The 26,409-nt window shown below is 36.0% G+C and overlaps 1 protein-coding gene across 1 annotated transcript in view; it reads right to left on the reverse strand.

The window, feature by feature from the left end:
* WDR49 (WD repeat domain 49) overlaps positions 1-26,409 on the reverse strand; it is a 183,617-nt gene that overhangs the window by 38,722 nt on the left and 118,486 nt on the right. The window contains 5 exon segments of the mRNA XM_074307675.1: positions 4,510-4,707; positions 8,925-9,112; positions 13,773-13,943; positions 20,549-20,647; positions 23,116-23,246. Coding sequence (XP_074163776.1) covers positions 4,510-4,707; positions 8,925-9,112; positions 13,773-13,943; positions 20,549-20,647; positions 23,116-23,246 — 787 coding nt within the window.

Consider the following 26,409-nt stretch of genomic DNA (forward strand, 5'->3'; position numbering starts at 1 on the left):
CAAATATAAGTTAGAATATGATCATAGAAAAGATGCTATTTTGATGATGAAAAAAATCTAACAATATGAGGAAAAGTTTCAAAGAGAAGGTGGTACTTAAAGTGAGATTAAAGGAAAAGATATATTTCAACAAGTGGAAAGGAAAAAAGAGAGGGCTTCAGACACAGAAGACATTCAGAGTGGATGGAGGCCAGGATCAAGGAGCAATTATACAAAAGTGAGTTGTATGAAGTGTGGAAGGAATGGTTGGGAGGAACTAAATTGCTCAAAGGCTTAGAGCAATACTAAAAAATCTATATTTTATCATGGAATCAATAGGGAGAATTGAAAATCACAGAAGCACAACAGAACAGTCAGTCCAGAGGTATCTTGAGGAGAATATTTTAGCTGTTATTTGAGAGATCAGTTATCAAGGAGGAGAGGCTGAAGGCAGACAACGAAGTTAGGAGGCTGTAACAAGAGTTTTGTAGAAATGATGAGGGTCTGAATCAGGACAAAAATGGGGAGGAGGGATAGAATGGTCATGGGATGTATTATGAAGATTGAATTGACAGGATTTGTCAACCGATTAGATTTGGGACTTAAAGAAAAAGGAAGAGCAAAAACAGATTCCAAGGTTGTGAGTTTATGTGGTTGTGATGATGGTAGGGTCATCTACAAAAGGAAAAGAACATTTAAGAGGTTTGGAAATCAGTTCCATTTGGGATATGTTGAGTTTACCCTTTAACCTTATAAAACATACAGTCCAGGAGAGGGTATAAAAATAAATACACTAAAAATATGATACAAAATAAAAATTCACAAGAGGAGTTCAAAGAACTCTGGTGAAAATCATTGGAGGTTTGATGGAGATCAAATTTATTTAGAAATTGAATGAGTTGTGAACAGGGGAAGCCATTCTGAGTTTAGAGAATAACGTGAGCAAGATCAAAAAAGTGAGATATTTGGTTGAAAAGTGAGAAAGTTCACATTCGTGAACATGGCAATTAATCTAGTTTCAATGGAACAGAGAATATATGAGATGGAGTGAGAAATCTGACAAATAGGATCAGAAAATCACAGATTTAAACTAATCAGAGATCATAGAGGCTTTCCATAGAAAATAGGAAAAGGAAGGGGGGAGATTTAGTATTTTGATGAAGGTCACAGTTAAAAAGTGTCTGAGACTGGACTTAAAGTCAGGTCTTCCATGAAAAGTCAAGGAAATCCAAGTGTTTGGACAAAACAGTGGCTCTCAGATCATCAACCCTGCTACCCATTAGCCCAGAACCTGTACAGAAAAAACAATCCTTGCAAAGCTAAGAGTGGCCATCTACCATCATCTCAATGGCCACATTTGCTGAAGATTCATAAAAGACAATTCTTATAAAAGTTCTTGGTGTTGGTAAGTGATTCCATAATAGAAATGACTACAATTTTATCAGTGGAGATATTAAATAAGATGCATTACTACCTGCATTTCAAGGACCCTGAAGACTTTCTAGCTGACTTGAAGCTAAATCTCCCAACTGTATTGGTATTGTCTTTTCCATTAAGACATGGGCTACTTGAAAGCAACTATTTTGCTTTGGTGTTTGAAGATCCAGTTCTGAACTGTATTTTGTATGTAGTGCTTAATAAATGGAGTTTAATTCATCTACTCATTGTGGAATCCAAGTGATGTAGCCACTATGTCATGTTGTCCAAGATGAAGGCAAATTAGAAAGCAATAAATGAGAGAATGAGGGAATGAATGAATAAATTAAGTCTCACATGCCAGGTCAAAGGGTTTAATACACAATGGAAAATAACAGATGGATTTTTAAACATCAAAGAGATATGATACAGGATTCTGTGCTCCAGGAGGACCAACTTGACAGTGATGTGCATGATGGATACAGGGAGGTCTGTTCAAAGACTACGGCAATATAGTTGATGATGACCCACACCAGCCAGGGTTTTAGAAACAGGAGAGCTGTCATTCAACAAGCATGTACAAAGCACTGAGATACTAAGGCAGTAAAATTCACAAGGCAGGACATCTGATTCAGAAATGAACCTTGATACCTTTGATCATGAGTCCAAGATTCTAGGCAATGGTGCAGGCCTGTAAAAAACAAAAAGCACTTGTCTGCAGCAGACATATCCAGAGAATTCAATGCCCAAGACACAGATAAAAACAGGCCGAAATCAAAAAGTAAACAGAATTATTTCTTTTGAACCCTCCATGCTGAATATTTGGGACAGAAAGTAATGTTTGCTTTCTGGACAGGAATAAACAGATAACCAAGGAAGAAGAAAACTTACTTTCCATATTTTTACTTCTCATTATTAACTTGTTATTGACTGCCAAATTTGCCTTACTTTGGCAGGATAATTTCACTGAGATTTCATTGTTATGTTTTTACAAAACCATGGCAATTAAATTCTAACCATCTCATCAAGGTTTGTTTTGTTGCTGCTGCTGCTGCTGTTGTTGTTGTTTGTTTGTTTGTTTGTTTGTTTTTAATCAGAAACCCCTTAGAACTATAGTGATAGAGCACTATATCAGCAATCAGAGAACCTAGCTCTCTTAACATTTTTGTCACCTTGGGCAAGGTATTTCATTTCTCATGGTCTCAGTATCTCCATCTGTAAAATGAAGAGAGTGGACTATCTATGGTTCTTAAATGGGCATGTTAATTATTTTAAAAAATATTTTGATAGCTACTTCAATATAATTGATTTTCTTTATGACTGCACTTATTTTATTTTATGTATTTAAAAATATTCTGAAAAGAGGCCAGAGGCTTCCCCAGAGTTGTCAAGAAGAACATTACAGCAAAGATTAAGAACCCCTGGAGTTAGATGGTCTTAAGGAACTTTGAGGCACTGAATTCTCTTATTCTATAAAGCTAAGCAACAACTTGGATAGCCATTTCCTTCTCAGCTTCATGATTATAACTCACTCATAATCCTTGCCTTGCAAATTGTTTTCTTCACAATAGTCCTATGAGTATCATTAGTGTTTCCATGCTACAGATAAAGAATACTGAAATATATTCACTGTGAGACCCAATTGACTGGGACAGTCAATTGACCTTGGAAGAAATTATTATTTATAACTGGCAATTTGAGAAGACTCAGAGTTTCCCTTTTTCTTTTTTCAAGATCTCAGTCTCTGAAATTCAGACTAAACTTCTCCTCTATACATTGAACTTTACAAGGAATCTCTAGTCTAAGATGAATTCAATCACACTCGGGTGCAAACAGATCCTTTTGTGTGGATTGTCTAAGAATGAGGATAAGTCTAAAGGTCTGAAACTCTTGAGTTAATGCACTGAGGTCTTAAAGGCTAATTACCCAATTGGACAATATAAGAATATGCTTGGAAAATGGCCCTTCCCACTATTCTGTGCTGGCCCAATCATTTGGTGTATATAGAGAATTGTAGGAGGGACTGGGGGCGGGGTGGAGTAAGACTAGCCAGGGTCACTTCTGGGCAGAAGACAAAGAGATGAGGTGGAGGAGATCCTTTGAGGCCATTCCCTTCACTTCTACTTCTAAAGACCAATAATAAAGACTAAGGACTTTTGCTTATCCTGACTCCGGTTGATTCTGAGGTATCCAGGGTGCTAACACTATCACAGATGGGGATTAATCTCTTTATCCAAGACTGGTATTATATCACTTTCAGGGTCTCATTGGAGTGAACTCACTTCTTTTTTCTAAAGTTCACTTCTAATCAAACTGTTAACTAAAAATATATAAACCTTTAAAATAGCCACAAGGTCCCTTTGAGGGAATGAGAAGATAAGCAATCTCTTTTTTTGTTTTGTTTTGTTCTGTGTGGTTTTTGTTTGTTTGTTTGTTTGGTCAATCATATGCTGGCTGTGATTGAAAAAATTTATTATGATTCTTTCCAAATTATTTTATTCACTCCAACATCAGTAGCAAAGCTAACTATCTGAGACTAGATGTTTCAAATGAGTTGCTTGCAAAGCTGGAATTTCTTTGCACCAATAAATCACAGGTATAGTCCAAAAAGAAAAAAGACAAGAAAATAAGGTTGAGTTCATATACCTAAGTGGTAGAATTGGGCCAAGTGCAACATTCTCTAGGTCATGAGGTTTTAAGATTAACTCAATCAATTAATAAACATTATTATATTCTTATTATGTGCCTAGCACTATGCTAAGGGCTGAGGACAAAAAGAAAAAGTCTTCAAGGTGCTTACATTCTAAACAAGAAGACAACTTAGCGTACATACAAAAGAGATATACAGAGCACGTATATCATAGGCTAAGCAGGGAAGCCATTACATTTTATGATCCCCAATGTACTCTATCACAGATTAATTTAATAGCCAGAGCAAAATGCATTCAGGATGCAAGTGATTCCTGATACTGCATCTTCAGAAATAGAATTCAGTTCTTTCTTGACTAATGAACATTAGTCAACTGGGAGATTCAAAGGGAAATCATCCCCCTGATAGCACTAAATTCCCCGCTCACTTTCCCCTCTGTGATAATAATGGAGCAATATTTCTACCTGACCAAATATTCCAATCAGAGAGCCCCAGACGTCACTGATAGAAATGCTACCATCTGCAGAAGAGGCGATGATCAGTACTCGGCTGCTGTGTACACACGTCTCCAGAGAACTAATGCGATCCTCATGAGGTTGAAATGATTTTATCAGAAGCGGAGGCTGGAAAACTTGGTCCTCATTGAAATTAAGACAATATTCCTGAATAAAATGAGGAAACATACCCCAGACCATCAGCTTTTAGAGAAAATCACCAATAAAAATAATTACATTCAAATTCAATTTAGTTGAACAAATATTGAAGAAAAAAATAGCCCCTTTCCTTAGGGAACTTATATTCTACTGGCAAGAGGGAAATAACTTATGCACCAGTGAGAAAGCATAAAATGTATACAAAATGATCAAAGTAATTTTGAGAGTGAACGGCTGCTAATATCTAGGGGAATCAAGAAAAGTCTTAGATATGTTGCAACACATCCTGTGTGCTTTGGGAGGAAGTTGGGGATTGTGAGAGGTAGGGATGATGAAGGAAGGCCATTCTAGATATAAGGAATGCACAAAGGCAGAAAGTTTATAGAGAATCATTTCCTGGGAGAGAGTTAGCAGGCCAATTTGATTGGAATGGAGAGGGAATAATGATGACCATGTGAAATAAGACTAGGAAAGAACTTGAAAGCTAGACTATGGAGGATTTTAAACTAGCGATTTTATATTTTAATCCAGGGACAATGGAGTGTCAAGGAGATGTTAAAGTAGCCCAGTATAATTTTTAGAAATATCAAAGTCCAACAATTTGTTAATCTTTGGCAATTCCCTATTGTTTCTAGAATAAAAAATAAAATTTCACTTTTTAAAAATATGATGTGGAAATAATACAGTAATGAAAAGAAAAATTTAATGCCCCAAATGGAGAATTGAATAAGGCCATCTTGACTTACACAAAGCCTGTCAGATGGCTTGGTGTGGCTTGACAAGTTTTAAAAGAGAAAAAAATGCCTGGTTTATTAATTTTACTATGTTGTTTTTATTTATTGTTTATGCTTATAGATATGGCATGAAATATATCTGATATTTGGTTATCTGAACATAGTTATATTATATGGAAAAAAGAGACACACACAGAAGAAAAGAGACAGAAAAACAGAGAGAGAGGGAGAGAAAGAGACAGAAACAGAGGGAGAAAAAGAGAGAGGAAGAGAGAGAGGGAGGCAGAGAGACAGAGACAGAGAACGAGAAAGACAGAGACAGAGAGTGATAGAGACAGAGAGAGACAGAGACAGAGAGAGAGAGAGAGAAAGAGGGAAGGAGAGAAGGAGGGAGGGAGAGAGAGAACAAAGGAGAATTAAACAAAGAGAGATCAGTGCTTGGAGGGATGGAGGAGAACAAAAAGATTTGTTGGCCAATTAATGAAAAATATTTATGGAAGATGAGGATGAGCAATCTCAAAAGTTTTGGAGTAATTTATTTCAAATTACACTTGAAATTGAGGAAACTAATGGGAAAAAAGTGCTTTATCCTAGCTCATCATTATTAGCTTTACATCATTGAGGAAAATTCAAAGTAGAATTAAACTTCCAAGCCTGAGATTAACATTACATCATTCAGCTCCCACTACCAAAATGATTTGGACCTGAGGATCACTAAATGGTGGCCAAGCAGTAGGAGAGAGTTATAAAGGTCAAGGGAAGGCAAATGGATATTAGAATTTTTAGAAGCATCTGTTCTCTGTCTTTTCATATATAATTCTGGCCTTTCAAAGGAAACATGCAAATACTTTAAAATGGACTTGTGACAATTCTATCAGTGCACATCAGGTATTATTTATTTTTATTTAATTGGAATGTATTATGATATGTACTAGCCAAAGAAACCCACCAGATATGTCAAATACACATGTAAAATATGCAGATTTTGGAGGTACAGATAGAAAATGGGATAATATAATTAATAATTTTCAACAAAGAGAAAGATTATATTTGTTGTTGTCAGAACTTTATATACCAATGTTCATAAATTCTCTTCTACCTCTGTAGGTGGCCTTTTAGAGTCACTTTGACCAAAAAGAATTCCTCTTTCTCTGGGCAACTCAGAGATAAGACCTTTTATACTAAGCAAGACTGGGCCTTGAACAACAAATTATCCAATCCATATTCAAAACTTTTTAATGTTGGTAGGTCATGTCAGAACTCAGACTCCACTAATATGGCCTTCAAGAATGCAATGTCATCTCTACAATACACTGTGCCATTAGAGAAAGACATCAAAATATGAATTTTGTTTATAAGGCATTTCATATTTTAAATGATTGAATGAGCATTGAGAAAAGGAAGTAGGGACCACAAAAAGCCAAGTTCCTGGCCTCTAAAAAAGGTCATGGCCAAATAATCAAAGATGCCTTTTTTAACAAGCTCTCTAGATTAGGGCAATGCTACCAATAAGTTTTACCATGGCTTTTGTAAAGAATTTGATAAAGTTTCCTTTGTTATTGTTGTAAACCCAAGAATATGTGGGCTAGATTATTTTATGTTCAATCAAAGCTTCTTAAAGGTCCAAAACCAAAAAGGAGTCATTAATGACTCAATAGGAATTCAAAAGAAGGTCCTAAACAGTTGTGCTATTTACCATTTTAATACTAATTTGGACAAAGGCATAGATGGCAAATTTATAAAATTTTCCAGAAAAAATAAAGAAGGATGTCAGATACAGGATTCAGAAAGGTCTTGAGAGAGAATTAATTTGATGAAATTTAAGAAAAATAAATATACAGTATTACAGATGGGTTCAGAAAAGCATTTTCACAAGATGGTACAGATGTAGAAGAGAAAAGATTTTTTATGAATAAGATCTGGGAACAAAAGTGGTCTGCAAGTCAATATGAGTCAGCAGCGTGATAGGAGAGCCAAGAAACAGTGCATAACATTAGGTTGAATTAAGAAAAAACAGACCAAGAAAGGAGCAATGACAACACTTCTGTACTCTGCCCTGGTCAAGTTATAAGTGGAGTATTGTGTTTAGTTTTAGCTTCACATTTGAAAAAGGGCTTTAATCCAGTGGAGACCATCCAAAGGATGAGACAACCAGCATAAAAAAGGACTTGTCCTCAGCCCATGGTGATTGCTGGAAAGAAGAGGATATAGAAAGGATTTTAGAAAAGAGGTCTTAGGGGAGACATGAAAGTCATCATCAACTATCCCTTACACAGAAGAGAGATTAAAACTATCCTGCTTTTACCCAAAGGCTAGAACCAAGAATGATGAGTGACCAATATCAAGAGGAAAGGTAAGGCTTAATGTAAAGGAAAAAACTTTTTTAATAATCAGAGCTTTTTAAAAGACAATTAAGAGGCAAAATGGATAGGATTTTTTAAAGTATGCTAGATCTTGAGTCAGGAAGATTTTTGAGTCCAGATGAAGACTCAGATAGTGCAGATGTTGATAGAGAAAAGATTTTTTATGAATAAGATCTGGGAACAAAAGCAGTTTGCAAGTCAATATGAGTCAGTAGAGTGATAGGAGAGCCAAGAAACTGTGTATAACATTAGGATCATATGATCCTGAGCAAGTTACTTAACTACTCCCTGTCTCAGTTTCTTCACCCATAAAATGGACATAGACACATCCACCCCCTTAAGTGGTTGTGACACTAAAATGAGATAATATTTATAAAGTACTTTGCAAACCTTAATTCACTATGCAAACACTATTATTAAAAGCAGAGTAGATTACTTTAAGAAGTAGTGGATTTCTCCTCATTGGAGTTTATTAAGCAAAAGCTGGATTGTGAAGATGGGGTTAGCACCCTGGATACCTTAGAATCAACTGGAGTCAGGATAAGTAAAGGTCCTTAGTCTTTATTATTGGTCTTTAGAAGTAGAAGTGAAGGAAATGGTCCCATAGGATCTCCGCAACCTCTCCTCTTCGACTCCTGCCCAGAAGTGACTCTGGCTAGTCTTACTCCACCCCCTAGTCCCGCCTACAATTCTCTGTATACACCAATTATTGAACCAGAACAGAATAGTGGGAAGGGTCCTTTTTCAAGCATATGCTTATAGAGTATTGGCCAATCAGTAATTAGCCTTAAGTGCTTGGTTGTCTGACCTCAGTGCATTAATTCAAGAGCTTCAGCCCTTTATAACAGATGATGTTTTTATGATGGATTATGAGGGAATTATTAAAAGTTATGGGTTAGACTAGGTGATCTCTGAGTACCTTCGTAATTTGGAAATCTCGTGATAAAATTTGTTTTTAAATTAGAAAAAAAAATTATCTGAACTCAGTTATACCAAATGATTTTTTTTCAGCTAACTAATTAGTCATCTCTTTTTTTATAAAGGAAATAGATAGGGCCTAATTTACAAGTATGAATGACAAAAGAAGAAGAAGAAGTATTTGGAAGAAGTCAGAAGAGACAAGACATACCTCTATGTTCCATATTTTCAAGCAGCCATTTGAATCTCCTGTGACAAGGTGCTGATTCGTTTTGTCAGTGGTCATGATAATGGGTCCAACTCCTCTGTGTGCCACAAACTGAGCCACAAGCTGCTTCTTAAATACATTCCAGAACCTGACATAACCAGATCCTCCACAAGATACCAAGTTGGCTCCCCCTAAAATGAGTGGGACATTCATAAAATAATGTTAGTGGTTAATGATAACATTTCAAATACTTAGAAAGATTTTGTCCCACTTAAGTGGTTTTAGGGGGCAATTAGGTGCTGCAGGAGATAGAGCACTGAGTCTGGAGTCATGAAGATTCATCAAATCTAGCCTCAAACCTTTCTTAGCTCTATGACCCTGAGCAAGTTACTTAATTCTGTTCATCTCAGTTTCTTTATCTGTAAAATGAGCTGGAAAAGAAATGAAAAACCACTTCAGGACCTTTGCGAAAAAAAGCCCAATTAGGGTCAAAAAGAGTTGGACAGGATTGAACGTCACCTAAAAATAATTGTAGCATGACAGAGAAGTTTGATATCAATGGACTAGAGTTCAAATCCAAATCCTGCCTCTGCTGCATATTACCTATATGACTGTGAGCAGACCCTGGAATTCAATTTCTTCTTCTGTAAAATGAAGTCTTGGTCTACATGTTCCCTGGGGTCCCCCCACAGCTCTAAATCTATAGTTCTATGATACCATAGTATTAAGGGCCATAGTGCTGATAGAAATAGGGAGGAGTGTATTTATATATCCCCCACCCACCCCTAGTTAATTTAATCTAGAAACTAACTGTGAGCCTCTTGGGCGAGAAGAATATAAAAATGATTTTTAGGACCCTTGGCAAAGACTTTCTGAGACCCCAGGAAACCTTCTTACAGTCTTCTTTTAACCTCCTTGCCAGAGGCTTTTATCTGCTTTTATCTTCCTGAACTGCTTTTTAACTACTTCTGGAACTATTTTTACCTCAGGGTACTTTTATATCTTTTTGTTGAATGAATTGTTTATTTGAATCCTTGAGCTCAAAATGATCCCCAGATGTGACTGAGACTTATTGAAGTCACATCAGGTCATAGGTCAGCCAAAATTTCAGGATATCTCAGTCAACAGCATTTCTCCATCACGATAAGGATTAAAAGACTGAAGTAAATTTCCATTGGTGAGACCGAGTATGGAATCATCTAAGTAACCCATTTTCTCTCCTGTCCACATTAAAGTAAGGATTTTAAGTGAGCGTTCTAAACTGTTTTTTTTTTTCATAATCAACTGCCTTTATATAGTATTTAAACATTTCAATGATACCCTCACTTAAACAAAAAGCATTTTCTTTAGAAATATCGACTTCAAGCCACAGAGAAATAAATATTATTCAACATAGATTTAGATGCGGATGCATAATTTTAAAGATATAGACTTATCTATATATCAGCATGCTTAGAATTCTATTTATGAGCTTGTTTTCAACCTTTCATCCATTTTTCATGAGCGATGAACTCATATTGGAAGTCCTTATGGAACCATTTTTTTGTTTATGGGCTTAAAATATCCTTTTCATTTTCTAGCCAGTGTGTGCTTTACAGATATGCCTTGCTTAAATTATCCTTCAATGCCAACAATCCTATTATTATATGAAAAATCTGCAGATGGGTTCAAATTAGCTTCACAAATGTGCTGCCGATTCACACTCAGGTCTGCTTAACGCAAAAATAATGGAGTGAAGTCACTGTGGCAGAAACATTTGGGAAATACCAACAACATTAGAATGAATTAATGTGGAGAAAATGGGGGGCCATTTTGTTTAATAGTTCCTACGATGAATTCTAGTGAGATTTAGAAATGAAGGAGGTTTGTGGGGGGTTTTCTATCACCCTTGTCTCAAGAGAGTTCAAGAATCCAATTGTATTCACAAAATTTTACTGGGTGTTATCTACATTGACTTTTTTTTAATGTGTGGCAAATGTTATGGGAAAGACATATGGATTTTCAGTCTGTAAGATAGAAGGTGGGAAAGTGGCTACTGAGAGAAAAATTGCCCTATATTTATTTCTTCTGAGTACGGAAGGACGGCATTGTGGTTGGCTTCCACATTTTGAAAAACAATGAAAAACTAACTCCCACACCAAAATGAGATGCTTAATGTAGATCAGACTGTTGAAGAGAGGAACAAACCCCTAGATAAAGATATTGACTTGTCCACGGTCACAGAGACAGTAAATAGAATGGTTGAGATTCAAACCCAAATCCTCTGAATCCCAAATACAGCCTTCTTACCATAGCTATGAATGTTTCCAAACTGTGTGGTGCTTTCTAATGGCTCTAACTAGATAAAAATCCTATCTCCACCATGCTCAACTATTTGATGGAAAGGAGAATAAAAATCAATCAACTGTTTTTCAATTACTTGCTAGTCGAATGCTAGATGAACTGATATGTTCATGTCATCATTTAATGGTGTTGGCGCCATCATTAGAACACTGAGATTATTATCCCCCCTTCTTTACCTCAAAAAGGACTTTTGCTAAAGTAACCAAACCAAAAGCGGCCATGTAGTGTGAAAATAAGCTGATTGGGCATCAGATAGTCTGGGTCCCAATCCTAGCTCTGTTACTTACTCCCTGTGGGATATTGGGTAAATCATTTACCCTCCAAAGAACTCGATTTCCTCCTCTATGAAATGAAGGCATTGGACCATGTAATCTCAAAGATATCATCTTATTCTAAACATGTGATCCTGTGAACTGCTGAACACATTTAAATAAGGAACAAAGAGACGTCTACTTAAAACCAAAAAAAGAGGATGCTCTACCACCTGATGAGGATCTTCCTGGGACAGAAGAACAAATGCTGCTTCAAGAGACTGAGGATTAGAGCTTAAATCCTAAATGGGCATCTTACTATCTCAGTGACTTGGGCAATCATTTAAGCTCATGACCTATATTTCCTTTTCTATCAAAGGAAGAGAAAGCTGATCTCCAAAGGTTCAATCCAACTTGATATCTATGATTCTAAAATCCTATGAATTGTTCTTTTGGTGTCATTTAGGCAAGTTATCCAAGAACTCTGAACCTCAGTTTCTTCATCTATAAAATAGGAATCTAATGCTTCCCATATTGACCTTATAGGTTTGTTTTAAGATTTGAAGGACATGTATGTAATCACAATAGAATCACTATCAACATAATATATAGATATAGATATATACAAAATGCTATTAATGCATATTTTAATTAATGATATAGACTAATGATAGACTATAGATATAGATATAGACTATAGATATAGATATAGACTATAGATAAAGATATAGATATAGATTAATGATAGACTCAAATGAGTTCAAATCTAGCCTCAAACACTTACTAGGTATCTGACACTGGCCAAATCACTCAACTCAGTTTCTTTAAGTTTCTTCATCTGCATAATTAGCAGAAGGAAATGGCAAATCACTTGGCCAAGAAAATCCCAAATGGAACAATGAAAAGTTGGGCATGAATGAAAAAAAAAAAAAAAAAAAAAGACTAAACAAGAGTGAACTAACTACCTGTCTAGATTAGAGGCTGAGATGTTATTCTTAGTCTTTTGCTCTAGATTCCCCTTCCCTGCCCATTTCCTTGTGTTGAACTCTTTCATGCCTAGTCTCCACATTTGCTTTTCTTTCCTACTTGGATTGGCCTTTTGGAAACAGTCTTGGACCTGCTTACTGGAATTCCATGTCTTCTCTACATGCTCCTGATTGATTTGCCTTGCTTCCAGTTCCCTGAACCACCTTCCAGGGGAGCAACCCTTCTGGAAACTCATCAAAGCAGTGGCTTCTGCAGCTCCTGCTGCTCCCAAACTCTTCAGCATGCTGAAGAGCCATAAAAGAAACTTTTCACCACCAAAGAAAGCTCTTAGTGTGGTCAAATAACTCAATGTTAGAAAGGAGGCTCGTTGTCATCTAGCCTCTTGTAGTACTCTAAGGAAGACTGAGCCTTTCTAAATGCCCTGAAGCTGAATCCTCTTGCATGCAATGATTCTCCAACATAAAAAAGAGAGAAATAGTGTCATACAGTGGGCAGCTAGGTGGTACAATGGATAGAGAGAGCTTAGCCTGGAGTCAAGAAGACTCCTCTTCCTAAATTAGAATCTAAGCACCCTAAGCAAGTCACTTAGCTTTGTTGACCTCAGTTTCCTCCTGTGTTAAAAAGACCTGAAAAGAAAATGGCAAACTACTCTACTATCTCTGCCAAGAAAACCCCAAATGGGGTCACACAGAATGGGACATAAGTGAAAATGACTTGATAGCAATAACAACAAAGCTTGGGGCATCTAGCAGTGAGGAGAGCATCAGCCCTGAAGTCAGAAGGACCTGGGTTCAAATCTAGTGTCAGACACTTAATACTTCCTAGTTGTGAGACCCTAGGCAAGTTACTTAACCCCAATTGCCTCAGAGGAAAAAAAAAGCTTGATGCAGTATGTATTCAGGAAGACCTAGATCCAAAATCTACCACATACACTTAATTAGCAGCTAGGTAATTCCAAGTTAGTCCCTTAACTTCTAAGTACAATAGTTATATAACCAAGACAATAAAGTATAAGCAATGTTCTTATCTGCATTTGATGTGGGAAGCTTCCTCATTTAGGTGCTTCTTAAACCAATGAAATGCTCAGAGCTATTCCCTCTCTCTAGAGGCTGGCCCTCCAATCAGTTCTTTGATCCATGAACCTCCACCTGTCTCTAAGGTCTAAACAGAAAGACATCATCCATCTCCCAAAGCACTCTAGCTTTAGATTCCCTTTTTCTAACATTCTACAAGAAGTCAAAGGCAGCCAGCAGCATCGAACATATTTTACCTGTCACTGCAATATTTTTCCTGGCTTCAAGGAAGGAAAGTCTCATAACAGCATGATTTCCCTCGGTAGTGTCAGTCTCAGAAGAGTTAAGTCCTAGAATGGCTTCCCCTGCAGAGAGGGAAAGGTGCCCTCTTTCAGCCCTGAGTTGCTTTTGAGCATCTGCATCTCCATCTGAAAGAGAGACAAAATGGATTAGGTTAATATGAAGGGACATTCGCTCTTGAAGCTAATTTCAAATAGCTATAAGAATATATTGCTTGTCCCCATCTTTTCTTCCCTAAACAAAAATCAGGGATTTAGAGGACAGGAGGCTGGAGACCATCACATTCTGAGCCCCCTTTGCAAAATCCCAACCAAGATTATACATCCCAAATGACAGGTGCACTGTAGCTTTATTGCTCTCAGTGCTTTCTCCATTAATAATAATATCTGAGGCAGGATTTGAACTCAGGATTTCCTGAACCCAGATCTCTTGGCTGCCTTCAAGACTTGCCTTTTTATAAGATGCCTTTCCTGATACCCACTGCATACCATCTAAGGTCATTTCCAAGTAATGGAAAGGCACAGATTATGTGCCTTAGCAAATGGTCTTCCTAAATTGTCAGCAGCCTAAAATTCAGAATCCAAATGCCAACTCCCTAATCAGCCTCACTGTATTCATCTAAAGTGGCCTCATGGCCATTGACAGACCTGGGTCCAAGCATAAGGCCATTCCAATTTGGTAAGACTTAGAATTTGCATAGCCTCTCAGAATAACAGTCAAAAAAAATCATCATCATTCTAGTTCACACTTTATGGAGCTTTTACCATTTTAGAGATTAGAAAACTGAGATTGAAAGAGGTTAAGCGATTTGCCTAAACTCACTCAGTTAGTGTCTGAGGAAGGATTTAAATTTAGGATTTCCTGAACCCAGGTCTTTTGACTGTCTTCAGACTTGCCTTTTTTTATAATATACCTTTCCTAATACCCACTGCCTATCCTCTAAGGTCATCTCCAATCTATCTTATATAGAGATATATATATATAGATATCTATGTACATAGATATCTATATATATCTATATCTATATCTATATATATGTATATATATATATATATATATCTTACTTGTCCCTAGTTCTTCCAGACATTATCTTTTTCCTTTCTTCATATCTCCAATACTTAACACAATGTAGGTATTTAATAAATGTTTTATCTAAGTTATCCAGTGGATAGAGCACCTAGCCTAAAGTCAGAAATTTATCTTCCTGAGTTCAAATGTGGTTTCTGATACTTAATAACTGTGTCTTTTAACCTTATTGCCTCAGTTTCCTCATCTGTCAAATGAGCTGGAAAAAAAATGGAAAACAATCCCAGTATCTTTGCAGGAAAAAAAATAACTCTAAATGATGTCATAAAGCATCAGATATGACTGAAAATGACTTAACAACAAATAAATGTATGTTGACTTCCTGAGAATTTTTGCTTTTCTTTATCATCCCAGCGTTGAATACAGCATCTGATGTATATTAAGTGCTTAACAATAATAATAATAATAGTATTTGTTATTACAAGGTTTATAAAGCACTTTGGGTAGTTAACAGGGACAGTGGATAGAGCACCAGACCTACAGTCAGATCTGAGTTTAAATTTCACCAGATATGTGACCCTGGTCAAGTCATTCAACTTCTATTTACCTCAGTTTCCTCCCTGTAAAATGGGAATAATAATAGCATCTACTTTTACCAAGTTGTTATAAAAATTAAATGAGATATTTGTAAAGCACCTAGCACAATGCTTAGCACATGGTAGAGATTTACTAAATGCTTATTTCTTTCTTACATAGCTGTGGGCTCATTTGATCCTTTCTATGAGGTAAGAGCTATCTTCTTTATAGATGAGAAAACTAATTATGGGACAGATTAAGTAACTGTCCAAGGATCACACAAACAACTAAGTGTTTGAGGTAGGTTTTAACCTCAAATCTTTGAGCTAAGTAGGTATTTGTAGACTAACTCCTTCTCTTGAGAACTCAAGATTACTTATTATGTCTCATGATAAGACACTGAAGGAAAATGCTCTATAATAGGCTCCCTAATAAATATGTGTTGAGTTATGCATGTTCATTGAGTAGTTCCATGGATAAAGATACTTCTGTTTCTTCATACATAAAATCTACTTATAGTGGCCAAGACCTCTCATGGGGGTTTAACCGAAATCAATCAAACCTTTTGTAAACCATTCTAAAATTCCCATGTGTCAAAACTCCTCTTCAGCCAAAACCACATTGTTAGTATGGTTTTCTGAACTACAAATCAACAGGCATTTCATATAGTAGCCCTTATGCAATTGCAGCTCTATGAAGGTAAGGTATTCCTAGTGAGCATGAGTCAGGTTCCCCAACATCTTCAACCCATTACTCACCATCAATAACAATCCTAAAGAATTTTAATGAGCATCAGCCATGCTTATTGTCCTAATGTTTAAGATGCCAGCAATACTTCATGTTACTAAATTGCTCTAGAAGGCAAATTTCTGTCTAAAGTAGAAGCATTATTCCATTATGTTTTTGCTAGACCACAATGATAGAAAAAAAAAATAGGACCATTTGTTTAATAAAGTACAATCACTGGATTTTAAGGATATGATCTGCCCAATGTTCCAAGCAAATCTTACAAGCTTTTCTTCCTTATCTCTTTTCTATGACTCTTTTTGTATATTTTGAGTCAATTCAGGGTAAAATAACCCACAGACCAAAACTGTATTTCTCTTATGAAATTTTCCACAATTTCCTTCATTCAGGCCTTCAGTGTCTCATCTGAACTATTATAGAAGTCTCCTAAATCATCTTCACCATCTGATCTCTAATTGCTCCAATCTTCACTCTAAACAGCTATCAAGCTGATATATACATATATAAATATATATATAAATTTTTATATTTGTATATATATGTATATATATAATATATATAAAATTTTGAGTCTTAAATTCTTTTCCTCTCTCCATCTCCTCTATCCACCCATTGGGAAGGAAAACAATATGATGCCCACTATACATGAGAAGTCATGTAAAACATATTTTCATATTAGCCATGCTGTAAAAAATTAGAAAAGAAAAACAGAGAAAGAAAATCAATCTGAACTCAGAATTCAGTTCTCCCTCTAGAAGTAGAGAGCATTTTTCATTACGAGTCCCTGGGGAATGCCTTGGTTCTTTGTAATGATCAGAGTAACCATTGTATTGATTAGAATATATGCTGTTATTTTTAAAACACACACCTGATCACATTTGTCCCCTATTCCAGATGCTTCAGCAATTCCCTATTTCCTTTACTATAAAATGTAAGTTGAAAAACACTGAAAGCCCTTCAGAGTCTGACTCAAGTCTGACTTTTCAGGCTTTCCCTAGATAATAATGTCTTTCCCTTTTCCTAATAATTTATGTGCAAAAATCAAAGGGGGAACACAAATGTGACTTTCCATTTCTCACCTCAGGACTTTGCACAGGAATGCCTTTCCTTCTCATCTCCTCTTTGAATCTCTAGTAACTTTCAAGGCTCAATTCAAGTGCTCAATTGATCAAGACAAAAGAGCTTTCTTGATCATTATTAATGGTTCATGCAGTCATTGCTTATGTATTTGAGCCATAACCTGTGCTTATGATTCTTTGTGATGTGAATGGCACATGTCTCAAATAGATCATAATCACCTTAAGGGCAGGGAAAACTGTCCCTAATCACTGTCACTAATTTATACTGTCATGTAAATGCTGGTTGACTGAGTGGAAATTGAGTAAAGAGAATAAATAGATATTTCCCTACTTTGTTCAGGTGCATTTTAACAAGAGAAGGAAGACCTATTCAAGTAATGTTGAGACTCCATTCTCAAGATCCTTATACTTGTACAAGGCCAAGTTGTACCTGTCACCATTAGACCAGAGTGCATTGATATAAATGCTCATCTAAGAAGTTTATACAAATATTAGTTTTTATAGTTCTTGATAATCTCTTTATTCTAATTTTCCAGAAATATCACATTACTCCCTTTTCATGAGAAGCAATATGGAAATATGGATATGGAGCTAGCATAGAGTTCAGGAAGAACAGGGTATACCCAAATCTTATCTCTGACACATGTGGACTCGGTGACCACAGGTAAGTTGCTTAACTTCCCAGTGTCCTGGGAATATCTTTAAGGGAATACATTTCAGATTAGTTGCTGATCTGCACTGTTAGAGAGCATTCCCTCACTAAATGTTCCCTATACTAAAAAAAAAATCACATGTACTTGGTTGTTTTCAACAATGAGATAATTTAAGGCAAATCTAATAGACTTGTGATGGAAAGATCCATCTGCATCCAAAGAGAAAACTCTGGAGACTGAATGTAAATCAAAACATATTATTTTCAACTTTTGTTGTTAATGTTATTTGTTTACTTCTTTTTTTATTTCTTGTGCTTTTTTTTGCCCTTTTGGTCTGATTTTTCTTGCACAACATAAGGAATATGGAAATATGTTTAGAAAAATTGCACATGTTTAACCTTTCTTGCTATCTAGAAGAGGGAGGAAAATTTGGAAAACAACGTTTCGTAAAGGTGAATGTTAAAAACTGTCTTTGCATATATTTGGAAAAATAAAAATCTATATATAAAAAAAGAAATCACAATTCTGACAAAAACCAAAACCAATTAAATAAACATAAATTTAGTACTTCACAAACTCTGGATGGCAGACAAGTTGGCCTGTAAGTTATTCCTTCAATTCCACATTCCATCTCTTAGCTTTTGCATAAACTGTACCCTATGCTCTATGCCAAGAATGCCCTCATTTTTACCTGTATCTCTTAAATTTCCTAGCTTTCTTCAAAGGCCAACTTCCTCCAGGAAACTCTTCTTTATGCCCTACATTTTTAACATCTTCTCCTTTCTTAGAGATCTTTATGGACAAATCTCTCTCTCTCTCTCTCTCTCTCTCTCTCTCTCTCTCTCTCTCTCTCTCTCTCTCTCTCGCTATATACATATATATATATATACATATATATATATATATATACATATATATATATATATCCTTTCTCCAAAGTATATATATATATATATATATATATACTTTCTCCAAAGTAAAAAAAAAAGTTACTTGAGAGCAAACACCCATTTATTTCTTCTGAATTTTTATCCGCAACACCAGGATAATCCCTGGCATGGAATCAAAACAAAGAGAAGGGAAGCAGACAAGATTTGAATCCTTGTTTCCCATTTATCACTTGTGTGACCTCACAAACCTGCTATTATTTCTCTAGGGCTCAGTTTCCTCTTCTGTAAAATAAAGAGACTGAACTGAATGACCCCTAAGATGCCTTCCAGCTATAGATACCTACTCCTATGACCATCATACCTGAATCTTGAGTCCTAAGGGAATGCAAAGGAGAGATTTGTGGCTCAGCAAAGTTTTTCCAATTATTTTTGTCATTAATCAAAATCTCTTGGATACTCTGACCCTTCATAAGGTCTAAAGACCCCAGGCAGTTACATTCAAGTCTCTGGTTGATTAAAGGCAATAGTAGATAGCAGAGAGACTCCTGGAATTGAAGCCAGGAAGACATTTGTTCAAACTTATTGGACACTTAGCTATGGAAAAAGTTTATGCCTCAGTTACCTCACCTATAAAATTAAGAGATTGGATTTAATAGATTCTAAGGTCCCTCCCAGCTATGAATCTGATACAACAAGCATAGGACATTGGCATGCCCTGTTCCCAACTCCTATCCCTACAAAAGACATGCAAATTTCACTCTCTATGATTTTGCTAAGTAATCAAATGTTCATGGGTCCATTGCTCTAGGAGGAACCTCAGGGTCATCTTCTAGTCCAATTCCTTCATTTTACAAATGAGGAAACTTAAGACTAGGTAAATTAAATGACTTGCCTAAAATCAAGGGTGGATTAAGCAGATGAGCATGGTCTAAAATTCAAATTCTCTGACTCCTCCATAGTGCCATAAAAATTTTTTGACTCTTCTACAGACTATTCTAGTAAACCTGAATGCCCAAGTCTTTGGAGATGAGGAATCCCATGATTGCTCAGAAAACCCAAAATGTCTGATTCCTCTCAATAGATGATTTCTTAGGCAAATCAGAAGAAAATATCTGATGACTGATCCTTTTTTATGGCCATATTGAGACTACAAAAGGTATCATTGAGATACTTCCTTTAAAAATACACATATATTATCCAAAAAAATTAGGCAGTGGAGAAAGTTATCTGAAATTCATTTAAAATGAAAAAGGTAATTGTCAAGCCTTTTAGCTCCAGCAAAAAAATAGTATATCTTGGGCTCCATTAAGCTATCATAAAATCTAACTCAGTCCCATCTTTCTAACAGAAAAAATAAAAATCAACCTCCAAGTGACATACATAATATCTAGCAGAAACCAGAGAGGATGGTCAAGAAAAGTTCCAGTTTCCACACAAGATTCCCTCAAGGCTCCATCTGAAGTAATTTGGGGACATTTATTGGCCAACAGGAATTCTAATGAAAGCAAAAAAAAAAGTGTCCCTTGAAAATATTGAAGTGGCAAAAGACAAAGCAGAAGCATACTGTGGAGAATTAGCTGACCCAAAGAAAATCTCCAGTTCTTCTTTTAGTCACTTTGACAAGACAAAGCTGTAAACAACTCCTTTCAATGAAGGTCAATAATGTATAATTTAGCAGTGACTGGATTGCATAAAATCCATGCAGAATCCAATACAGTTCACTGGGGTTTGCCTAGGATTCAAGCTGTAAAATGGTACTCACCCCACTGTGAATGAAGATGTCGTTGGTAATATGGGTGCAGGATATGGTGAGCATTTTCTGTACTGTTATTCCATATGAGAATTTCCCCATCATAACTCCCTATGGTTGGCAGAAGAAAAAGTACAAACCATCAAAATTATGATTAGCTAAAAAATCTCAGTGGACAAGTTAACATGGATAAAAGTGTTTTGTTTGTTTGTTTGTTTGTTTTTATCAGTAATGGAACTTTACTTTCTGTTATGGAGAAAGGGGAAAAACTTGGGGAGTCCCCAGGATGAAAATGAATACAATTAAATCCTCACTACCCAATGCTCTCTCCTTTTTTTGCCTTCACTTCCCTGCTTCTTTTTCTTCTCTTATGTCATTCCTTCCTTTCTTTACTACTCTTATGCCTCCTTTATTACCCTCACCTTTCCACACACACTCCCATATACCTACCTACATACATATATATATATATATATATATATATATATGCATATATATACACATATGTGCATATGTATGTATAAATTTCTTTTCCAATACTACTAAAAGAAGTACAACATTAGTTCATGTGGTACGACTGATTCAAATCCATCAGGACTACAAAGAAGGATGCTATGTCATTGAAAAGTGAAATTCATACTCTGAACCAACTGACCTTCATTGGATCTTGTGTATTAATAGAATGTGAAAATCTGGCGATAGGAAAGTGTGACTGAAGTTACATAGTTTGGGGCTAAAATGATGGGAACTGGAGCCAAAAGGAACTTTAAAGGTCATCCACTCCAACTTCTTCATCTCACAGATCAAAGGAATCTGTAGTATCACAGATCCAGATCCGGAAAGAATCTGAGACCAACCTCTTCTCTTTCCACATGAGAAACTGAATTCCAGGGAACTGAAGTGACTTGCTAAAAGTCACACAGCTAGTGACAGGGCAAAAATTTGAAACCAGATCCTCTAACTCCATGTCCAGGTAGATTTCCGCTATATACCAAAGAATAAGGAATAATGATGAAAAAAGATGGAAATGAAGGAAGAGACATTTAGGAAAAGCAAAGAGAATTTCTTTTTAGGCATAGTGATACAACTTGAGGCAGTTCTAATAGTCATTGTGGTATCCATTTTCTTTAGTTCACTGATCAGACTCATAGGATCAAACTTTCACATCCCGTTAATGAATAAGACTGAATAAATGGGTACTTTATTAAACAACTATTCAAGTACCATCCAATTTAGAGGGTAAACATCATTTTTTCTTAAGAATCTATGGTCAAACAATATGTCATATATTTTAAGGAATTTATAATAAGAACTGTAAGTATCTGATTTGTGTCCTTTATATTTCAGGGTCTCCAGAGATAACATGGTCTAGTTAATATCAAGTGAGCATTTAGAATCAGGAGCTGCCTTGCTGTATCATCCTGTCAGGTCATTTTAACTTTCAGGGTCCCCAGACAACTCTCCAAGATGATAAAGTACAGATGAATTGTGATCTGATTGATGGAGGAATTCTCCCCATGAGGAAGCAGAGATTCCCCACAAGGAAATTATCAGAAATTCAGACTGAGTCTCTAATCACATTGTAGAATTTACCCTTTAACACCAACCACACCCAAGAGAATTTAATTAACAATTAATTTTTTGAAGAATCAACCTTGTTTTATTGGTCTTCAGTTTTTGGAGAAACTTTTATTCTACTTTAAAGATCTATTTCCCATCTGCTTTGAATTCAATATACCCATCTTCCTTGGTTTTAAGAGTTTGGAACCATCATACTTTGCCTCATTTCATTACTAATCTGTTCTTTACTTTTGTTTTCTAGGATTTGTTTTTTATTTTTATTCGGTCTGCTGAAATATGAACTCATTGGTAACTTTTTATGAGAATTTGTCCTCATAACAACTTTCTTTGGCAAGAAATGATGAAACATTTGGACTGTATAAGTATTTCATCTTAAAACAAACCCATCTACCTTTCCAAAAGCTCCAATTTACTCATGTTATGGAACAAAAGCTGCAGCCAGAATCTCTCGAGTGTAGTCTGGGCTAGACTTTATTATATAATGACAGTACTTTAAGTACTAGCCACTAAATGAGGAAATTACAAATCTAGCAAGAAGCCTTTGTAATGTAACATGGTGCGATGAAGAGCACACTGTCTCCAGAGTCAAAGGACTCTGGAGTTCAAATCGTCTTCTGAAACTTAATGCCTGTGTGATCTTGGGTAAGCTACTTACTCCATTTTCTCATCTACAATGAAAGAATTGGACTAGACTGATTATAAAATCTCTTTTAGCTCTATATCTATGGACCTCTGTATTTTCCTCATCTATAAAATAAGGAACTACAAGACTTCCAAAGTCCGTTTAGGGTCTATAATTATAATTTTATGATCCTATCGAGAAAAAGAAAAAAGCAGGAGGAAGCAAGAGAGGGAAGGTCATGAAATAGCAAAAACATAAAACATGTTCTCTTCTCCACAGAAGAAATACTCATTTTACAATGAATACATTTTGAATTCTTTTGAGAGGGAAAGAATTTAAACCTTCAGCATGGATTGGCAAATTAATGTTTCCTGACCTGTAACTAGAGTCTGTGGAGGTAAAAATGCAGCACATAAGATGTCCTCTCGATGCTGTGCCCCTCCTTTCCATTCTTCAGGCTGAACCAAAAATGGAGTGAAGTCATGAAATCTGAAGACAGTAATTGTCCTAGAGAAGGAGATTAAGAATTTATCCACATCCAGCAATGACACCCAAAGCAGAAGGGAATGTTTCTTACCTGTGGGGTGTAATTCAAGAGCTGACAAAAAGCTGTCAGTGGAAAATTTTAATTCACCAAATATTTATTCAATACATATTGCTTGGTAGGAGCACCTTGCTAAATACTGAGAGTGGTACAAATATTCAGTGAGACATTGTCTCTGACTCTTAATTTTGTTTGAATTGAGGACCCAGCGGGCAGACTGGGAAAGTCTATGGACCCTCTTTCCAAATCACCTTTTCAAATAATTGAAGGAAATTCTGCTTCATGGATTAGAAAATTATATATACATAGAAAAACACAGGATATGTGTGAAGGGAAGTCAGTAAAGGGTGTATACATTATATAGACGCAGTAAAAAAAGATATAAATGATACCAAATTGTGGAATATCTTAGATGCTAAGCAAAGAAATGTGAATTTTACATGGCAAGCAATAGGAAGCCATTAAAAACTTTAAAGGAAAGGAGTCCCACAACTGGATTGATGAAGTTATCCATAGACAAAATTTAAATGATCATTAAAACTTGTGAAGAATGACAATTTTAATTTTTTTCCCTCTCTTAAAATTAGTTGTATTTCTCCAAATCTAGTTACTCTAGTTCTTGGATGACATCATTAGCCTGCAGTGAAAATCTTTTGATCTTGGTAGAGGGGTTCAGAGCTTTATACTATTCTGGCACAGCTTTCAAGACCCCCAAGTCACCTTCTTTCCACAGGGAGACATCTGAACAGAACTTTAATGGAAGAAGACTTACATGTATCCTCTTAAAATTAACTGGAGGTTGGAAGATGCATTTATTGGGATTGTGGAAATTACTTATTAAGTAAGATATTATATAACAGCATGAATTAGCCTATCAAATTAGAAAACAAGTTACAAAATAAGACACTGAGGAAATATTGCACAAGATAGGTGAACTTTGATGAGGCAGCAGTCAAGACGATGATTAATGAAAGCAAACTCACATTCAAAGGGGTCTTCTGAGTATAGGGACAAAGGTTGGAGTAGGACATTACATTGAAGGACAGGGGACAGCATATCTTTCCCCAAACTATCCTTCCTTCTAAACTTCCCTTTTACTTTCACCAGTCCCACCATGTTCCAGTCACCCAGGTTTGCAAACTAGATGTCACCTTATCTTTTCAGCCTCCTTAGCCAATCTACTTCCAAAAGCTATCAGTTTTACCTATGAAACATCTCTCAAATATGCCCCTATCTATCCATCTTACACTTCAACTTACCTACTACAGACCCTCATCACCTCGCTTTTAGACTATTATAACTGCCTGCTGGTTGTTCTCCCTGACTCATCTTTCCCACTCCAGTTCATTCTCCACTCAGCAGTCAAATTAATCTTCTTAAAACACAAATCTAATCCTGTCACCAATCCCAACCCCATTTGATAAACTTCAGTGGCTCCCTGTCATCTCCAGGATCAAATGTAAAAAATCTTTGTTTTATATTCAAATGCTTCACAGGCTCCTACATTTCTAAGATTCTTACACCTTTTTCCCCATCACATATTTTGCAAACTAGTGATGCTATTGTTCCTCGAACAAATCTTTCCATCTTCAGATTCCAGATATTTTCAATATCTGCTTCCCATTTCTGAAATATTCTCCTTCTTCAATATGCTATCCCCAAGCTCCCTTTAGGTCCAAACTAAAATCTCACTTTCCTTGAGAAGCCTGCCCTGATCCCCCTTAAGGCTAATAGCTTCCTTCTGGCGATTATCTCCAATTTATCCAGGACATATCTTGTTTGTAGGCAGCTGGATAGTCCAGTAGCGAGTGTTGAACCTTAAATCAGGAGCTCAAAGGAGCTTCAGACATTGACTAGCTGTGCAACCCTGAGCCTATCTGCCTCAGTTTTCTCATCTGGAAAACAATAATAGATACTATTAGCATAGTGCTTTAAGGATTGCAAGCACTTTACAAATATTATTTCATTTGGGCCCCCAAACAATCCTAGCAGGAAAGTATTATCATTATCATCATTTTACAGATGAAGAAACCTAGGCAGAGAAAGGGTAAATGACTTGCTCAGGGTCACAAAACTAAATAAGTTATCTGAGATCAGACTTGAATTCATGATTCCCATTTTCCAGGTATGGTGAATGATATGCATTTTGTTACCTTGCTGCACAAATGGAAAAATGAGCATAAAATAAGATGATATATATAAAGTACTTTTTAGACCTTAAAGGCCTATATAAATGCTAGTGTTTTTAGTAATAATGATTTAAATATCTACTATTTTCTTGTCTGTGTTCTTTTGTATTCCCTCTGTACACTGTAAATTCCATTTCTCTGTATCCCCAGAATCTGGTACCATGATCTGTCTATATTTGTTGTTCCTTATTTATTTTTTTGATTATGTCCAACTCTTCATGACTCTACTTGAGGCTTTCTTGGCAGAGAAACTGGAGTGATTTCCCATTCCCTTCCCATTTCCTTTTATAGCTGATGAAACCAGGGCACATAGGGTTAAGTGACTTGCCCAGGATCACATAATAAGTATCTGAAGTCAGATTTGAACTCACCAAGATTAGCCTTCCTGACTTTGGGCCTGGAATTCCATGTACTCTGCCACCTAGCTGCCCCACTTAAAAATTCTCATTGAATTGAATTGCTAAAATTTGATTGAAAATAGTTCCTTTAGAATCATTTTATTAACACACCTTTTATCTGATCACTCTCTCCAGAAACCAGTGCTGAATTTGCCCACTTTGTGAAATACTGATTATTAAACTAGAACACTTAAAATGACTCTCCCCTCCCTCAGATCTGCACAGAACTTTGCAGACTACCAAAAATGTGCAATACTTTCTGATATTTGACCTTGGGTGTCAAAATACTGAGAAATTAATTAGCTGTCATCTTTTCCCTTAATACCCAATCTGAAAACCTTCCCCAAGAAATGACAGTTATCTTGAAATAGCCTAAAATCTATACCATACTTTCTATTTTAAAATAGCATTTTTCAAAGTGCATAGCTTCACTCACAATATAGGGCTATGTCTACAGAGTTAGTGGCAATGCAGAATGAGATAATTATCCAGATAATTCAAAGGAAAAAGTGTCCCCCAAAAGAAAACAAACCAAAGGT

This window comes from Sminthopsis crassicaudata, chromosome 3 (genome assembly GCF_048593235.1).
Source record: "Sminthopsis crassicaudata isolate SCR6 chromosome 3, ASM4859323v1, whole genome shotgun sequence".
Taxonomy (NCBI): Eukaryota; Metazoa; Chordata; class Mammalia; order Dasyuromorphia; family Dasyuridae; genus Sminthopsis; species Sminthopsis crassicaudata.